Below are 20,537 nucleotides of genomic sequence, written 5' to 3'. Positions count from 1 at the left end.
AATTCATTGCTCGTTTGGGACGTCTTTGTGGCAGCATACGAAGTACACGGTCCCTCGAATTTTTTTTAGTGTTCCGGGTATGTCAGTTGGTAAAAACGGAACCCTTGTAGCATCACTCGGCTATCTGACAGTCTGTCTGCCTGTCCGTCCGACTATTCAAAACCCTTTTTCTCAGGAACGGTAAGGCGTAGCAGCTTGAAATTTGTCACTTCTGTGGTCCTTTGGCGGTATAATATACGTAAGCTGCTAAGTCAATGCAAGCAAAAGATAAGGAAGTTTATGTGACACTTTTTGTTGCTCTCAAACTCACTCATCGAAACCTATAGGTGCTTCGCCTTGACGAAGATTTATGAAATCTAGCAAGAAGAAAGGTTTCATAGCACAAGTAAAGCGAAAAAATCATAAAATGGTTGATTCTTAATTATGTCTAACGAAAAAAATATGTATTTTGTCAATTTTTATTCGATTTCAAATTAAAACGTCCTCGAAAATCTTGGAATCCGTGAAACCAATACCTTATCACTATCAAAGCAGATGACGGGCAAAACTCGTCGAGGTCCTCGATTCCCAAAATGGATGAAGGGAACCCTCAGTACGTCAGTCCTACTCTCACCCGGCCAACTTTACTTCTTTGTGTTTGATTGCCTTTCTGAATTATTGGTTCAATCCCTAATTCTTCCATACTCATTTCGTTTTTGATTTCGTCTTCCCAGTGCAGCCTTTCAAAGATCTTACAAATGTAATTTCTGATGCTTTCGCTTTTCACAAATCTTTATTTTTCGGCGTCCAACCTCCCGCCACTTATAATAAAGTAGGAACTGCCATGAGAATAAGTTTTCAGTGATATGCAAAGAATCTTATCTTAAAGAAATCCTCGTAGTGATTCCAAAACTCGTCTTCGATTTTACGGGACAGATATATTTCTAAAGTCATAGAGAATTTAATATTGTGATTAACGTTTTAGGAATGCCCTGACAGTATCTATATCCACGAAGCAAAAAACCCTTTGGGGACACGTGTATTACATTGCTCTATATAATTTTTCGCTATTTTGGACTCAATACAGATTTAATCAAAACTGTTGTTACTGATGTCGCACACCCTCTGCACAATCGCCTCCATTGCCATCGTTTGCCTTTTTCTATTTAAGCGTATGACGTAAACTTTTTGGTTTATGAGTCCAGGACATACAGGCCCGGCCCACCGAGAAATTCCGTTACGCAAGTTATCGACTAGTCGTACTCATTAACTTCAGAATTATTGGTATTATGGATAGCTAATGCACGTAATTTATGGGCCTCACCCATTAGGGCCTAATTTCAGTACCATGGGTTCTTAATCGGGAGCAAATTTTACGTTGCATGAAGTACCAACCAAGGGCAAAATTTGACCCTGTTACAATACGCTATAAATCTTGTAATATATAAATTTTTTAAGTGATTGTGTTTCCAATGTGAGTCAGTTTAAAAGTGCCCAGTGACATAATTAAAACCCTAATGTTTGGAAGGTGTAGGGTGTCCGCAAATGTATAATTTGTTATACTATTTTTTCCTGATAAAAGGGATAACAAGCAGCAATGGTCAAATCTTGGACAATGAAGGAGTGTATAAACTAGAAACATCAAGTCCGTACTTGAATGTAAAGGCTGTCTAAAATTTCCATTCACTCTTTGAGCTAAAAACTGAATAACGCATCTCTGTCGACGAACAGTTCCAAAAACAGAAATAAAAAGACATGCACATATATGGATTATGATGTATTGATCCTTTCAAGAAATACTCTCTATATAGAGAGAATATTGTCATATAAAGATGAAATTTAGCCTCTGCCCACAAAAGGATTGATTCTGGATTATTCTTACACAGATGGCTACAAACACCACACCCGAAGGAATTTGTGAATAGGCCTATGAATAAACGAATGGAGATATTACATAAATGTAATAAAAAAGTAATCATAAATATGATTGAAGAAACAGCAGTTTTCTGAATGAATTACGCCAGTTACTGCATGCCAAATGAAATGTAGGCACAATGTAAATTATGAACCCAGGCCAAGGAGGCCCTTGAACATAAAAGTTGTATTTTTCACTTCCAGTTTAAAAATCTTGACCATATAAATGTATAGCACTTTACGAGGTGAAAGACAAATAGAGAAAAGGCAGGTAAACGTAGAATATTTATTATGATTTTGTAATAAAAGAAAAATGTAGGGGCAACTGTTTCCGTGCTTGGTTAATTATCAATCGGAAATTAAGAATAAACACACGAAACTTTCATCTAGTCAGAAGGTAAGCATGAAAAAAAAAAAAAAATTGCACTAGGACCGTCCGAAAAATGAGCAAAATCTGTGACCCGTTGGTCGTATGCTTTCTTGCCAACTCTTGCGCATCGTGAGTCAGTTGCATAGCCGTGGTAACGTCAGTGGTGCTACGAAGATGCGATTCTCGCGTCATGCATTATGCGAACAGAACAAATTAGAACTAACGTTTCAAGCGCTCAGTGTAAGTTGCGGGCCTGGGGAGCTGCGTGCGAAGGGATGGGCTACCTGTATGGGTTAGGCTTCCTCTTAAACCTCCGCACCATAAAGGGCGTACTGAAAAAAGCCAAAGTAGTGATGGTTAGAGCACAGTTGTGATTAGTTTTGGCAAAAGTGTATATATTGCTGACAAGTACCCAGTCTCAGGCAGTTAAAAACGAAAAAAAAATGATTTTAAAACATTGTCATCCGTCCACGTTATATACTGGTGTCTGCCAAACTCCCCATTTGTGTGGAACTGATGTTTAATGACCTCGCCGTCGACGGACCTTAATTCCTAACTTCTTTTTTCAAAACTGGTTGTATTTGTCAGTGAGGAGTGATCCAGATCCTTATTTATGGAAAATACACTCATTTTCCTTCCAAAAATGTCTCTAAGGACTATGGTACTTAACATCAGAGGTCATCAGTCCCCTAGACTTAGAACTACTTAAAACTAACCTAAGGACATCACACACATCCATGCCCGAGGCAGGATTCGGACCTGCGACCACAGCAGCAGCTCGGTTCCGGACAGAAGCGCCTAGAACCGCTCAGCCACAACGGAAGGCCTCATTTTTCTGTGTTATTATGTCCTGATAACCAGTAACCCGAGTTACATAAATACAGACAGTTAAACAGTCACATATAGGGGAGACTGTTGTACCTTGGATATTTTAACAGATTTTCGTTTCTAGCAGCCATGTAATAGAAGTTTAATATATTTTCTTTTTAAATGACGATAGCCACTGCAATGAATTTTCACTCTGCATCGGAGTGTGCGCTCATATGAAGCTTCCTGGTTGATTAAAACAGTTTTAATGTTCCAGGAAGTTTGATGGCATTTACTTTTTGTTGCTGCAGACTTTTTCTGAAATTACGAAAATTACTCCGGAAAAGTAAGGTTTTTTTGAAACATAAAGAAATATTCCAAAGCACAACATGATTTTTTGTCTAGGAACAAATATTCTACTGCAATTTAACAGAGTTGCTACCTAGAAAATCTCGTCAATACTCTATTTAATAGTCTTTCTGTTACCTTGTTTAATACACACTAGCAATCAGTAAGCGCTGTCAAATTAAGTAAAAATATTATCATAAACTAGTTAAAAGTTGATATTGAAGTGTTTTTATTTTTATTTATTTATTTTTTTTTTTTTTTAATAGTTGGAAACCAACACATTTTTCATTTACGAGGCGCATAAAACTGTTAAGAGGTTAAAGAAACTCAGTTCATTTGCAAATATTAGATCTTACTCCGTTCCAAGGTAAAAATATTGTGCATAGCTAACACGTTATGCAAATAGTTTAAAAAATACGTAGAATTAATATTACATTCTAAATAGCTTTAATATAATATACAGCACTTAAACGTGTAATACTCAAAATATTTGCAAATGCTGCACAATGCACAACCTCGTGTCGTCGTCTCCCCCCCCCCCCCCCTCCCTTACCCCCTGAATCCGGTTATGGCAGCCTAACACGTATTGCTTCATTTGAATCAAAACTCGGTACCTAGATTCAACACATCGACCAAAAAACATTATGTGTTCCTAGTACACCATCGTCCAGGTACAACACTCTGCCTCACATATGTGCGACAGTGCCTGAAACCCTTAACCGGGAGACAGTAAAACAGCGATCGACAAACTGAAAATTAGTGTATAACATAATCTTACTTCCTACAAATGGTCGCTCCTCTAGCAGCTTTCTTTCACGATACCTCATATTAGACCTTAGAATGGAGAGCTATACAACATAACTGCAACGAATGTAGCGAAGTAGTAAACAGAAATCTCACCGATGCCTTCGCAGTACACCTGTAGAGGTTTTACTGGTAATTTTCGGGCTATTTCCGTTGGATATCTTTGTACGTTACAGGGCAGCGTTCGTTGCTGCTTGAACAATATGATCGAGTAAACGAGATCACATATCTAATAAAAGAAGCCTACTAGCCTGAAGATTAGACGAATGGCAATCGGACTGGGACACTTGAAACACTGCAGAGGGCGTATGCAACATATCCCCAAGCTTTAGAAACATGCTCAGTTCGCGCAACACTGACCAAACTCGAGGCGTGGTTCAAATACTAATTGGTCATGGCCCACATCCCAAACAATTTCTTGAATGATATCAGTTTGTCACAATGACTATTAGTGTCAGGATTTCACCAGCCTTTTCCGCTACATTGTTCATTACTAAGCTCAGAAAAGTCTTAGGGTACCTTCTAATATCTTGTCGAACATACTTTTGCCTGGCGTAGTGGAGCAATTCGACGTGATAGGGGCTCAAAAAGTCGTTGGAAGTCCTCTGCACAAATATGGAGCCTTCCTACCTCTACAGTCGTCCATGACTGAGAAGCTGTTTCCGGTGCAGAATCTTGTGCACGAACTGATATCTCTGTTACGTGCAATAAATCTTCGATGGGATTCATGTTGGGCGATTTGGCTGGCCAAATCATTTGTTCGATCTGACAAGAATAATCTCCAAACCAATCCCTAACAACTGTGGCTCGATGACGTAGCGCATTATCATCCATAAAAATCCCATAACTCTAGCATGCTGAGTATAGGCGGACAGCAATTCATTTCTCAGACTATGATGCAAAAAGAGTCAGCCGGAGTTGCAACTAAAATGGAAGTTTATTTAGTCGATGACCGGTTTCGGGTTACGCCCACTCTCAAACTAACCAATGTTCGGCAAGTAAAATGACCGTCCAATCTGTTATTTACTTAGCAAACATTGGTTGGTTCGAGTATGGGCGTTGTCTGCAACCGGTCACCGACTAAATAAACATCTGTTTTAGTTGCAGCTCTGTCTGTCTCTTTTTGAATCACATCATAAAAATTCTATCGAAAGTATCCGAACTTAAGCATTTACAGTCAACTATGGGCTCAATTAGATCAGAGGACCCAGTCTATTCCACTTAGAAACAGCCCACACCTTTATGCAGCCATGACCAGCTTGCACGGTGCCTTGTTGAGAACCTGGGTTCATGGCTTCATGGCGTCTGCGGTCCATTCCAGCCTTAACATCAACTATTACCAACTGAAATCAGGTCTGATGTGACCAGTCCAAGGTTTTCCAGTCGTCTAGGGTCCCACCGATATTGTCACGAGATCGGGGGAGGCTGTGCAGGCGATGACGTGCTGTTAGCAAAGGCACTTGCGTTGGTCGTCTGCTGACACAGCCTATTAAAGCCAGATTTCGCCGCACTGTCCTAACGGATACGTTTCCGTAAGTGTCGCATTGGTTTCTGCGGTTATTTCACGCAGTGGTGTTTGCCTGTTAGCACTGACAACACGCTACGAAAACGCTGCTGCTATCGGTCATTAAGTGAAGCCGTCGGTCACTGTGTTGTTCGTGGTGAGAGATAATGCCTGAAATCTGATATTGTCGGCACACTGTTGACACTTTGGATTTCGGAATACTGAATTTACTAACGATTTTCGAAATGGAATGACCCATGCATCTAGCTGGAACTACGATTCCGCATTCATAGTCTGTAAATTCCCGCCTTGGGTGCATAATCGCTTCGGCAACTCTTTCACATGAATTACTTGAGTACAGATGACAGGTCCGTCATTGCACAGCTCTTTTATACTTTGTGTGCAATACGACCACCTTCTCCATATGTACATTTCGCTATCCCATAACTTTTCTCACGTCAGTTTATTGTTTCGGCTACATAACCCTTCTAAAGTGTAAAATGTAGCCCTTTAAACGATCAATGGACTTGTCTGTGTCACTATGTTTTAGGAGCCGAATGAGGTTGGCCGATATTTAGAGTTATAGGCAAAACGGCAGGTTATACCGAAACAGTAGCACTTAGCGTAGTCACAAATGAGTGTGAGTACTAAACATCGACACTGACATCTCCTAAGCGGCCTGTGTATGTAGTGTAGAATCTGAGTGCATATAGAAATACGTGCAGGAAATGGCCGTGAATTTAATGCCCCTTGTGTCGATGAATATTGATCTGTGCAGGTGCTATTGTAACGCTATCTGACTTTATTTCATGAATAAGTTATCACAGGAAGCACTCAGAGCAACTGTTAAATACGGAGCAAATAATGCCTAAATCCACATTAATGATCAAGTTTCCTACCAAAAGAACTATTATTTATACTCTGAAATGTTTAAAAATCTCCATATTACAAGTAATTATGTACAGTGAGGATGCTTGGGTCGTAACTGTAATTTAAACACTTGTCTACAAAAGAACTGAAAATATTTAATAATACACCTCTCGAAAGAATTATGGGAACTTGACCCTATGTGTCTACCATAATCCATTCAGTAATAACTGAGAACTGGGTGTGTTACCAAATTATACCTTTTCGCTTCACAAAATAAGCACACAGCAAAACATCATTACATCCTCGTTCATTTACATAACGATAATTTAAATGTCCGACAGGTGTCGAAAACAAGGTGGAAACAATCACTCATCGTGTCGTCCTGGATGCTTTTCTTTAGAATTTGAGAGCTTCAGTAAAGTGTGTACACTCTGTGAGCGTTTATCACCACCTATGCGTACGTCACATGCTCTGTATGTCTGTGGAGGTCACCCTGTGGCATCCGTTCCCATTCTTCGATGAGAGCCTTTGAGAGTTCTCGGAGAGCTTTGGTGGAACAGGACGACCACGAACACGTCTGTCAAACACGTCTCATGTATATGCAATGGGGCTTAGGTCGGGACCCACCGCTGCCCTTTCCGTTAGATGAGTATGTGCCAAGCAAGATCGTAAGAGATGGAAAAGAGCCACCGTGGTACAACAACCGAGATAGAAAACTGCTGCAGAAGCAAAGGGAACTTCACAGCAAACATAAACATAGCCAAAGCCTTGCAGACAAACAAAAATTGCGCGAAGTGGAATGTAGTGTGAGGAGAGCTATGCGAGAGGCGTTCAATGAATTCGAAAGTAAAGTTCTATGTACTGACTTGGCAGAAAATCCTAAGAAATTTTGGTCTTATGTGAAAGCGGTAGGTGGATCAAAACAAAATGTCCATACACTCTGTGACCAAAATGGTACTGAAACAGAGGATGACAGACTAAAGGCCGAAATACTAAATGTCTTTTTCCAAAGCTGTTTCACAGAGGAAGACTGCACTGTAGTTCCTTCTCTAGATTGTCGCACAGATGACAAAATGGTAGATATCGAAATAGACGACAGAGGGATAGAGAAACAATTAAAATCGCTCAAAAGAGGAAAGGCCGCTGGACCTGATGGGATACCAGTTCGATTTTACACAGAGTACGCGAAGGAACTTGCCCCCCTTCTTGCAGCGGTGTACCGTAGGTCTCTAGAAGAGCGTAGCGTTCCAAAGGATTGGAAAAGGGCACAGGTCATCCCCGTTTTCAAGAAGGGACGTCGAACAGATGTGCAGAACTATAGACCTATATCTCTAACGTCGATCAGTTGTAGAATTTTGGAACACGTATTATGTTCGAGTATAATGACTTTTCTGGAGAATAGAAATCTACTCTGTAGGAATCAGCATGGGTTTCGAAAAAGACGGTCGTGTGAAACCCAGCTCGCGCTATTCGTCCACGAGGCTCAGAGGGCCATAGACACGGGTTCACAGGTAGATGCCGTGTTTCTTGACTTCCTCAAGGCGCTCGATACAGTTCCCCACAGTCGTTTAATGAACAAAGTAAGAGCATATGGACTATCAGACCAATTGTGTGATTGGATTGAGGAGTTCCTAGATAACAGAACGCAGCATGTCATTCTCAATGGAGAGAAGTCTTCTGAACTAAGAGTGATTTCAGGTGTGCCGAGGGGAGTGTCATAGGACCGTTGTTATTAACAATATACATAAAGGACCTGGTGGATGACGTCGGAAGTTCACTGGGGCTTTTTGCAGATGATGCTGTGATGTATCGAGAGGTTGTAACAATGGAAAATTGTACTGAAATGCAGGAGGATCTGCAGCGGATTGACACATGGTGCAGGGAATGGCAATTGAATCCCAATGTAGACAAGTGTAACGTGCTGCGAATACATAGAAAGATAGATCCCTTATCATTTAGCTACAAAACAGCAGGTGAGCAACTGGAAGCAGTTAATTCATAAATTATCTGGGAGTACGCTTTAGGAGTGATTTAAAATGGAATGATCATATAAAGTTGATCGTCGGTAAAGCAGATGCCAGACTGAGATTCATTGGAAGAATGCAATCCGAAAACAAAGGAAGTAGGTTACAGTACGCTTGTTCGCCTACTGCTTGAATACTGCTCAGCAGTGTGGGATCCGTACCAGATAGGGTTGATAGAAGAGATAGAGAAGATACAACGGAGAGCAGCGCGCTTCGTTACAGGATCATTTAGTAATCGCGAAAGCGTTACGGAGATGATAGATAAACTCCAGTGGAAGACTCTGCAGGAGAGACGCTCAGTAGCTCGGTACGGGCTTTTGTTAAAGTTTCGAGAACATACCTTCACCGAAGAGTCGAGCAGTATATTGCTCCCTCCTACGTATATCTCGCGAAGAGACCATGAGGATAAAATCGGAGAGATTAGAGCCCACTCAGAAGCATACCGACAATCCTTCTTTCCACGAACAATACTAGACTGGAATAGAAGGGAGAACCGATAGAGGTACTCAGTGTACCCTCCACCACACACCGTCAGGTGACTTGCGGAGTATGGATGTAGATGTAGATGTAGATTTCAATGTCCAAATACGCCCACCACATGGGCTCAGGCAAAATCGTGCATGAGAACGAGTTCAGGACGACCACCGTATGCAGCAGCCACCAGATGGTCCAACAGGATATGTTCGATGTACTGTCTGGCGGTGAGGCGGCCATGAACAACGACAAGATCCGTACGGCTGTCAACACTGATGCCTCCTCATACCATCACTGAACCTTGGCGGAATCTGCGCTTTCCTGGATAGCATTCTGCAGGTACCGCTCACCATGGCGTCTCCACACACTAACACGGCCTTGTCCCAGAGAAAATGTGGACTACTCTGTGGATAACATGTTTCGCCAGTGACGAAGTTGCCAGTTGACATCGGAATAGCAGAAGAGAAGGCGAGCTGCGAGATCTTCTAGTGTCAAGTAAACGAACGGGACGTCTGGGTCATAAGGTCGTTTTTCGTAACCTGTTCCTTACAGTCTGATTGGACACAGCGACTCCAGTGGCCCTTCTGTGATCGTCTGCAGTGCTCTGACGATAGCCGTACGACGTCTCAACGCAGCGATTGACAGATATCGGTGTCCTCTTGGGCTGTAATGTGTCACTGATCTTGTCCAGCTCGCATTGTGTACTGACGTGTGTCCCTATTGCGTGTCCACATCCTATGGATGACAGATGGAGTGATACTCGCATTTGCTGCAACACGACGGAAAGTCCATCTTTTTTGGATCAAACAGGTTGACAATGAAACTTTCACTGCATTTAGATGTCACATTTCACGTGCTTGGTTGAAAACATCATCCACAAATAACGACTGCCAGCTGTGTGCCTCAGAAGAGAACACTGGGACTCCAGTACGCACTTCCTTCTGAGCGGTCACGTCACACTGTAATGCGTAACACAGCCGATAGATGGCGAATTACCTCAGTTGTTGCATGCATTGAGGCCGAAGGTCCGAAGCTATTCAATAATAGCCCAAGTACTGCCTGTATCAAAACACGTTTAATTTACAGGACGTTGACACACATGTTCCCCTAATTCTTTTAAGGAGTATAGGAGAAAATTATGTGGATTAGGACACAGCATCTGCTGCTCTATAGATCTCGCGGAAAATTTCTTTCTGTCATCTGTAAGAATCGCACGAAAAATAGTGCTACCACTCTTATGCTGACTAAATAAGTTCAACATGTGGAAAACTGTTCTCAGTAGATTCTCTTACTGAAGGCAAATAATCACAGTTGGATAGTCACTGCTGAATAATATTTAAGTCCATGACCAGGTGACTTTGTGAAAAGAAACGCTGTATAATTATTTACTTTCATTTTAATGATGGGAACGTGTGTGAATGAATATAGGAAGATTTGTTAACACGGTTGATTATTGCAACCCAAAGATAAATTCATTTACGTGAAGGTCGTAGTTAAAGTTACATGAACCACGTGGGATCTGTATCACAGCTTGAAACAACTTCGCTCAGGAAAGATTCGTGAAACCAATGAAAATGCAGGGTATCATTAAATGAATGAATAACAGCTTTACACAGTTCACTGAGGAAACAATTGCCTAGCATTGATAAGACAAATTCTGGCCAATACCAATCGAAACTGGTTGTCCCACAATGTCATTTATAATTTCTCAGTACAGACGTGAAGAGATGCATCAATACGGCACGCCAAGCAACCTCACATCTCTTGATTTGTGCACGGAGGAATGCAGGTCGCAATTCTTGATATATATTCTCGCATGCAAACCCTGGTTGTAATCACCAACCAATCTCTTTCTCACTAGATATATCAGTGAGGAGGAGCGGTTTCTCCTTACAAGCAACATACTATACGACCACAGAACACAACAGACCGTGCTACCAGCACTGGCCACCTCGAATTCCTATTGGCCGACCAACCGCTCATCTGAAGAAAGGCGTTAAGGCAAACCATCACGGCTGATCCAGGATTGACTACAGCAACGATATCGATTAGTGGGCACAGACTGTCGTAGCAAAACTGCTTGCGAGTTAGCAGACGCATAAAACATGAAAAATCGACGTCGACGAATATAACAGGCAGCTTTAAATTTCACCGGTAACTGTTATCAATCAAGCTGAAAGTTAGTCCCTTATGACTTTAATTGCATTCCTTCTATTTCAATTGGTTTTATTTGTATATATTTTAAACATTCCGTATCGATTCTTCATTGCGCAGAGCGATAAGGGTTCATGTACAGAAATTGTGATAATTGGTACCCACTTCAATGTGTTAATTGCTTTTTTTCTGCTTCTATCAGTCTTCCCACAAACACATCACATATTTTGTACTTGATGTTTTCTGCGTGATCGTAACTGCGCCATGAAGTATGAATTGTCAGTATGCACTATCCGTATTGCAGCTAGGTGGCCACGCTTCAGTACCTTTCCTACTGGCAAAGGGAAAATAAACATCATTGGCTTGCTTGTACGATGTGTGCTTGGAGGTACTAAACAAACTAAAACCATAGTATTCCTAATAGCTATAATTATGAATCTGAAAATGACGTAAATACTTACGTAATATTGCTCTGCACTTATACCCCCAACACCCTCTGTATTAACAACAGTTTCTATTACCATTCCTTACCACTATGTACGTAATATAAAGTATTGCACGTTATGATTACTGGACATGTGCGACCTATGTAATAGTTTGCAGAAAACAGATCCAAAATTTATGAAAACAGATAAAGTACAAAAGTTGAGGGGTAACAGTATAGCATCAAAGTTTACATTCATTACTGTCTGCCGACGATCAATTACTCATGGCTCTGAAGAAAAGTGATGCCATGTGTCAAATGAGAAAGTAAAAGGATATTTGACTACCAGTCAACATGGGTAAAAAAGAATATCTTCTTGTTGAAAGTGGGAAAGATGAGAATTTGGATTTTGAGTTTGATACGGTAAGCAATGTGGAAATATTCAAATATCTCGGTCAACTAATCGATAAGACTGGACTGTGTGACGACGATATAACACATAGCATAAGTCGAGCGAAGGTACCTACTAGCTCATCAAATGATCTGTTTTGTAGCCGGCACATTTCCGTACGAACAAAAAAAGTAGGGCTCTGTGCTGTGGTTGGAAGCATTCTGATATACGGCTCAATGTATCTGACGTTCAACGAGAGACAAAGGGGGAAGAATTAATGCTGCTGAAATGACTGTGTTACTACGGAGCAGAAAGCAACCCACTTCGATCGAATAAGGAATAAATATATAAGAATGGAGGTGGATGCCATGCAACCAGTCACAGATAGGACCGATGCTCGATCACTGACAGGGAACCCCTTGAATGCAAGGCTAATGATGTTTACTGCACTCGACTACCTACATGTTGTCATCTACGGAGCTACAATATTGGCTGATAATGGCAACAAGCGGCAGGACTGGAGGTATCCCGTGCTGAACACGGCATGAGGCTACGGAGTGTAGCTGAACTGCTTAGCCAACGAGTAACTCACGACACTGCTGCAGTGCTGGTGGTGCTGATACAAAGGAGAGCAATGGCAACGATAAACAAAGCAAACATTGCACTGTATCTACAACAACAATGGCCATAGTTGGCATTTCGTCAGAAAGGAACCCAAGGAATTTCGCAGTGTGAGAGAGAAGTGACAGATGAGATACTAGCGTTTCTGCAAGATGAGGCAGTTGAATGCGTGGTTTCGCATAGGATCGACTGTGCAGACAATGTGTATGAGGACTGCAATGATGACGATAAGTGCTTAACAAGTGAAAGTGGTACTGAAACAGGTGTCGAGCCATTTAGTTCATCATCCTTGACGGACAGCGAGCCACAAACTCCTTTCCAGTGAAACGTACTAATGGACAGTAGTTGTCAAAGGAGCGGATACTAAACATAATTACGTACGTGGAAGATCGTACGCAGCATATACACTCCTGGAAATTGAAATAAGAACACCGTGAATTCATTGTCCCAGGAAGGGGAAATTTTATGGACACATTCCTGGGATCAGATACATCACATGATCACACTGACAGAACCACAGGCACATAGACACAGGCAACAGAGCATGCACAATGTCGGCACTAGTACAGTGTATATCCACCTTTCGCAGCAATGCAGGCTGCTATTCTCCCATGGAGACGATCGTAGAGATGCTGGATGTAGTCCTGTGGAACGGCTTGCCATGTCATTTCCACCTGGCGCCTCAGTTGGACCAGCGTTCGTGCTGGACGTGCAGACCGCGTGAGACGACGATTCATCCAGTCCCAAACATGCTCAATGGGGGACAGATCCGGAGATCTTGCTGGCCAGGGTAGTTGACTTACACCTTCTAGAGCACGTTGGGTGGCACGGGATACATGCGGACGTGCATTGTCCTGTTGGAACAGCAAGTTACCTTGCCGGTCTAGGAATGGTAGAACGATGGGTTCGATGACGGTTTGGATGTACCGTGCACTATTCAGTGTCCCCTCGACGATCACCAGTGGTGTACGGCCAGTGTAGGAGATCGCTCCCCACACCATGATGCCGGGTGTTGGCCCTGTGTGCCTCGGTCGTATGCAGTCCTGATTGTGGCGCTCACCTGCACGGCGCCAAACACGCATACGACCATCATTGGCACCAAGGCAGAAGCGACTCTCATCGCTGAAGACGACACGTCTCCATTCGTCCCTCCATTCACGCCTGTCGCGACACCACTGGAGGCGGGCTGCACGATGTTGAGGCGTGAGCGGAAGACGGCCTAACGGTGTGCGGGACCGTAGCCCAGCTTCATGAAGACAGTTGCGAATGGTCCTCGCCGATACCCCAGGAGCAACAGTGTCCCTAATTTGCTGGGAAGTGGGGGTGCGGTCCCCTACGGCACTGCGTAGGATCCTACGGTCTTGGCGTACACCGTGCGTCGCTGCGGTCCGGTCCCAGGTCGACGGGCACGTGCACCTTCCGCCGACCACTGGCGACAACATCGATGTACTGTGGAGACCTCACGCCCCACGTGTTGAGCAATTCGGCGGTACGTCCACCCGGCCTCCCGCATGCCCACTATACGCCCTCGCTCAAAGTCCGTCAACTGCACATACGGTTCACGTCCACGCTGTCGCGGCATGCTACCAGTGTTAAAGACTGCGATGGAGCTCCGTATGCCACGGCAAACTGGCTGACACTGACGGCGGCGGTGCACAAATGCTGCGCAGCTAGCGCCATTCGACGGCCAACACCGCGGTTCCTGGTGTGTCCGCTGTGCCGTGCGTGTGATCATTGCTTGTACAGCCCTCTCGCAGTGTCCGGAGCAAGTATGGTGGGTCTGGCACACCGGTGTCAATGTGTTCTTTTTTCCATTTCCAGGAGTGTATATAAAATCTGAACCGATTTCCAATATGTCGGCAGCAATATGACCGTGTAGTGCATAACTACACATACTTAGGGAGGACAAGGCTCACTTGCTGCAAAAACTGGTGTTTACGTACATTTCAAGGATGTGCATGATAGTGACCTACTGCGTCATCCACATCAAATTGCGCATGACATAGATTACAGTGATTTAAAAGGAAGAAGTGGATGCTTGCATAATTTCAAACAATGTTACAGAATTTGAAGGCGTAAGATAGCGAAATTTCAAACAAAGTGTCAACTTGACGATGCACAGCAAAGTGCGGAATCGGCCCGAAAATTTTAAAATTAAATAAACAAACTTATCCCATCGTTCAGTAAGGAATTTGTTTTCAAGTCAGACCAATCGGTATTTTAAGAGGAAATACATATCAAAAGAGACCTGGAAATCTGAGGTACGAAGAGAGTCGTATCAAGATCAGCTATCATCAATGCCTTAACGTATTTGTATACAATTATGCCGACTGTTAATCTGGATGGTAAATCGGATGGAAAGTTATTTATTGTGCTGCTAGAAGTTGGAGGTGCTCTGCCCCCGACGTTTCTTTCTCGTGTGAATGATCTTGCAATGGAAGTAGGGAATATGTACGTCACAGGAAGCCAGAGTGTGGAAATGGGCGTAAGGGAACTACAACTATGGTATGAGCACTGCTTATGGCTAATTTGTGGTAAAAATAACTTTTTTGCTTGATTTCTGGTCTCTGTTTAGAGCAAACTATCCCTCCTGAAAAGTGTGTGACATTGCAATTCATGACGAAATAAATCTCGGGTGAACAGCCTGGTATGAGTGTGCGTAGGACACTAGTGTCCTACGCACACTCATACCAGGCTATTCACCCGAGATTTATTTCGTCATAAAATACGCCTGGAGAAGTTGAAGAATCACATTGCAGTTCATACCACCAACAGCCACTGGACAAACAGCCTCTGGATGTTTTTTTTCCGTGCCTATAAAACATATTATCACACCATCTGCAGCTACGACGTAAAAGATAGACAGTTTCACGATCATCTGCACAAGAGACTGTTTTGCACTGGGCTGCATGCCATCACATTCCATCAGTTCTCATCATCCTGCACGGTTTGTAACTCCGAAGGAGTTCCCCTTCGATCTTGATTGTGCCGACGTATGTGATCACTGTGGCGATCCATTTTTCATTCGGTGTTGATGGCTCCTGTTAATGGTTTGTTTTGAACATTTCTTGAATGTCGACGATGTCCGTTTGGCGAAGTGTAATACATACATCCCATAGAAAGTTGATCTCTGCACTTCCCTGACACTCATTTTCTCTTACCCTCCTGATTGATATGGTGAGTCATTAGCAGCTAATATTTGTCCTGTCATAGATGTTAACAGAACGGTTTCAAACGATCCTTACTAATGACTGAACTTGCGACCTCGCTGTCAAGGGGTTTCTTGTGATGTGGTACGGGGAAGAACAACGATGGTAGCAGTGTTAGCTCATCTGGTGTCCGCCAGAGAGAAGATGCCGAGGGAGGCCGTGGACAACATGGAGAGAAACTGTACGAGGGGCGTTTGAAAAGTCTGTGCAAAAATAAAAAACTACATACGTGTTTGGTGTATCCTTTTTCATTTTTTAACATAGTCTCCTTTTAGACTTATACACTTCGTCCAACGCTGTTCTGATTTGTTGATTCCTTACGAATAATAGGAATTGTCCAAGTCTGCAAAATAGCTATTACTTGCTGCAATCACCTCCTCGTTTGAATAAAATCTTTGTCCCGCCAACCATTACTCCAAATTGGGGAACAAATGGTAGCCCGAGGAAATCAAGTCCGGAGAATAGGGGGGATGTGAAACGAGTTGGAATCCTATTTCCATTAGTTTTGCGACCACAACTGCTGAGGTGTTTGCTGGTGCAGTGTCGTGATGGAAAAGGACTTATTTGCGGTCCAATCGCCGGCGTTTCTCTTACAACCTGGTTTTCAAACGGTCCAGCAATGATGAATACTATGCAACTGTAATAGTTTTACCCTTTTCCAGATAGTCGATAAGGATTATCCCTTGCGAATCCCAAAAGACAGTCACCATAACCTTTCCGGCCGAAGGAATGGTCTTCGCCCTTTTTGGTGCATTGTTTACATTGTTCTTTGGTCTCAGGAGTAAAGTAACGTATTGATGTTTCATCTACAGTGACGAAACGAGACTTAAAGTCCTGTAGATTCTTCCTGAACAGCTGCAAACCATCCTTGCAACACTTCACAAGATTCCGTTTTTGGTCAAGCGTGAGCAATCGCGGAACCCATCTTGCGGATAGCTTTCTCATGTCCAAATGTTTAAGCAAATTATTATGTACCAGTTCATTCGAAATGCCCACAGCACTAGCAATCTCACGTACCTTAACTCTTCTGTCATCCATCACCATATCATGGATTTTATCAATGATTTCTGGAGTCTTAACCTCCACAGCGCGTCCAGAACGTTCAGCATCACATGTGCCCATATGGCCACTCCGAAAATTTTGAAACCACTTATAAACTGTTCTAATCGAAGGTGCAGAGTCACCATAATGTTTACCAAGCTTCTCTTTAGTCTCCTGAGGTGTTTTGCCTTTCATAAAGTAGTGTTTAATTACCACATGAAATTCTTTTTCGTCCATTTTTTGACAATCACTCGACTTCCTTGATTCACACGAATGTCAAACACAAAGAAATAGACCAATACTGCTGAAACTTGGTGTGTGTTCTTTCCAAAGATGCTACTAACTAAGCATGACATCGATAGACGCCGGTGGTGCCACCTTCCAGACTTTGCACGGACTTTTCAAACGCCCTTCGTAGCCAAAGCCGTGGAAATGAGATGTCTATTGGAAGAAGGTTGGCGGGATAGAAATTCGTAGCATCTGAGAAGAGGCAACTGCTGATAATAGAAAACACCTGCTAAAGTAAAATAAACAAACTGAACTGAATCGAAACATCTTAGTTGCATAAGTGAGCATAACAATGAACATTGTCTAATAAATGTAAAACCGAACAAGTATGCCCATAAGTGGAATTCATTGGCATTGCTGCAGACGAGTTGACGTTGGTGGTGCAGCAGATGATGAGACCGAAGCTGTTGGTGAGCCAGGAGCCGGCGCTGTCGGCAGTGGGGGAGGCGGCTGGGTGCGCCGCGCTGCCGCTGTCCCAGGTGGACGGCTGGCTGCAGCGAGACGCAGACCCGGAGCGGGCGCTGCAGGCGCTGTCCCCGCCAGACGCGGCCGGCTGGCTCGACTCGTGCGCCGCCATCCTCTGCTCCTCCGGCACCACGGGGCCGCCCAAGGGCGTCATGCTCTCACACCGGGGGCTGCTCACAGTCTGTGCTCTGGTCAGGTACACACATCCTCTCTGTTACTCAGGTAGATTCACTGGCTTTCAGTTTCTCGTTGTCCCGCTTCCCGACTGACGACGTTTCTTTGTATTACGTACGTACAGCTGAGAGCAACTTACTCCGTCGTAGATCAAGGTCTGATACTGGTAGCAGATTTCTTTTCGTTCCATCTTTTCCTCTCTGCAAGATTTGCTTAGTCCACAGTTTTATTCCGTGTCTCACTTGTTCCTTGCTTTGGATGTGTTGTATACATTTATTTCCAGTACAGCGAATTCGCTTTGTTTATTTTCCAAAGTTAATTTAAAGCTTGAAATTGCAAAATAAATAAATAAATAGACAAATAACTAAATAAAATTAAGTAGCGGGTGGTTATAATTGAAGTGCAGCAACTCCCACAGCTCCAATATGGGCTGTAATTATCGTATGGAAGCGGAACTTAGTAGATATTCTAATGCGTTAACGCGGATCTATTTACTCCAGAATTTTTTTTTCTTTTTCATTTTTGACCAGCAGGTGCAAACGTGGCTCTGTGAATGCATATATAATGGATTAGGAATGGGATTTGGGCAGGAAGGGACAAACAAGTGAGAAGGGTATAATGTTGATTTTATTACTAACCGCTGCTTACACAGTTTGTTGAGTATGAGCACTGGAAATGTCGACGAGATACTGCAGCCGTAAAACGACGGGATCAACAGTTACTCGAAGCACTTCCACTGGAATCTGAGCAACGTCTTCCTGTACACTGGCCTTCAGGTTCTTTTATATACCCCTTGAACTAAAAGTCACATGAATACAGATCACGTGATTTTTCAGGCCACGCTTTTGAAAAACCTATGGGGACAACACTTTCCTAGAAGGTTGCATTAAGCACACCTTTCACTGGGCTAGCGACAAGAGGTATTGCCCCATCTTGCATGAAAACAGTGATTACCACACATTTGCGCTATTCCAAAACAGTAATCACGTGCTGTGCAAGGAGTTCTCGAAAACGCGCAGGTGTCACGATGCATCTGACAGGCCCTCTGACTGTATTCTCTTCAAAGAACAACGAACCGAGAGTAATGGTGTGTGTGGAGCCACACACGGCGACTGCAATGGCTCTTAGTGCACGAAACGCCGTTTAATAGTTCTGTGTATTCACTGCATCTTGTAGTGTAAAATATGCCGCCGGCCTTTGTGGCCGAGCGGTTCTAGACGCTACAGTCTAGAACCACGCGACCGTTACGGTCGCAGGTTCGAATCCTGTCTCGGGCATGGATGTGTGTGATATTCTTAGGTTAGTTAGGTTTAAGTAGTTCTAAGTTCTAGGGGACTGATGACCTCAGATGTTAAGTCCCATAGTGCTCAGAGCCATTTGAACCATTTGAAGCAAATGACTGGGAAAATGTCATACCGTCGTACAAACAGTGCACAGTGCCACAACGGAACTAATGTTTTTCCAGCGTAAATCATTTCCGCGATAACGCATTAGCATATCTACCACCTTTCGCTGCCGTACAATAATTACAGTCCATACTGGACCTTCGTGAGTAGTTGTACTTAAATTGTAAACACCCACTAATCGACTTTTTTGTTCGTTTGGAGATACATGACTGCAGTCCTGGTACACAGTGAAATACATTTGAGTGACAAAAATCATGGGATAGCGATATGACATACGTAAATGACGGTAGTATTGCGTAAACAAGGTACGACAGGGCAATACATTGACAGAACTGTCATTTGGACTCGGGTGATTCATGTGAAAAGGTTCCGACGTGACTATGGCCGCACAATGGGAATTAAGACTTTGAACGTGGAATGGTAGTTGGAGCTAGATGCATGAGACATTCTATTTCAGAAATTGTGAGAGATTACAAATTCCGAGATCAACAGTGTCAAGAGGGTTCCGAGAACACCGAGTATCAAACATAACCTTTCACGACGGACAACGTTGTGGCGGACGGACTTCACTTAACAACCGACTGAAGCGGCGTTTTCGTAGAGTTGTCAGTGCTAACAGACAAGCAATACTGTGTGAAATAATCGCAGAAATCACTGTGAGACGTACGACAAACGTATCCGTTAGAACACTGCGGCTAAATTTAGCGTTAATGACCGACGCGAGTGCCTTTGCTAACGGCATGACATCGCCTGCAGTGCCTCTCCCGGGCTCGTGACCGTATCGATTGCCCCTAGGCGAATGGGAAACCGTGGTCAGGTCAGATGAGTCCCGATTTCTGTTGACACCATGGTAGGGTTCGTGTACAGAGCAGAGCGAATAAGGCACTGTGCAAGCTGGTGGTGGATCCATAACAGCGTGGGCCCTCTTTATATGAAGTAGATTGGGTTCTCTGGTCCAACTGAACTGTAAATGGTTATGTTCGGCTGTTGGAGGCCATTTGCAGCCATTCATGGACTTCATGTTATCAGACATCTCACCGGGCCACAATCGTTCACGAATGGTTTGAAGAACATTCTGAACAATTCGAGCGAATGATTTGGCCACGCAGATCACCCGACACGAATCCCATCGAATATATAAGATACATAATCAGAGATCAGTTCATGCACAAAATCCTGCACCGGCAACGCTTTGTCAATAATGGACGGCTGTAGATACCTCTGGCTCTGTATTTCTGCAGGGGACTTCCAACAAGTTGATTCGTAGCGA

The 20,537-nt window shown here is 43.3% G+C and overlaps 1 protein-coding gene across 1 annotated transcript in view; it reads left to right on the top strand.

Moving 5' to 3' along the window:
- Positions 1-20,537, top strand: part of LOC124594236 (luciferin 4-monooxygenase-like) — a 99,287-nt gene that overhangs the window by 25,496 nt on the left and 53,254 nt on the right. Inside the window, exon 3 of the mRNA XM_047132601.1 lies at positions 17,586-17,883. Within this exon, the coding sequence (XP_046988557.1) occupies positions 17,586-17,883 (298 nt within the window). The remainder of the gene's footprint in view (positions 1-17,585; positions 17,884-20,537) is intronic.

Source organism: Schistocerca americana, chromosome 2 (assembly GCF_021461395.2).
Source record: "Schistocerca americana isolate TAMUIC-IGC-003095 chromosome 2, iqSchAmer2.1, whole genome shotgun sequence".
NCBI lineage: Eukaryota > Metazoa > Arthropoda > Insecta > Orthoptera > Acrididae > Schistocerca > Schistocerca americana.
Note: the sequence above shows the minus strand (reverse complement) of the source record. Positions and strands in the feature narration are given on the sequence as shown.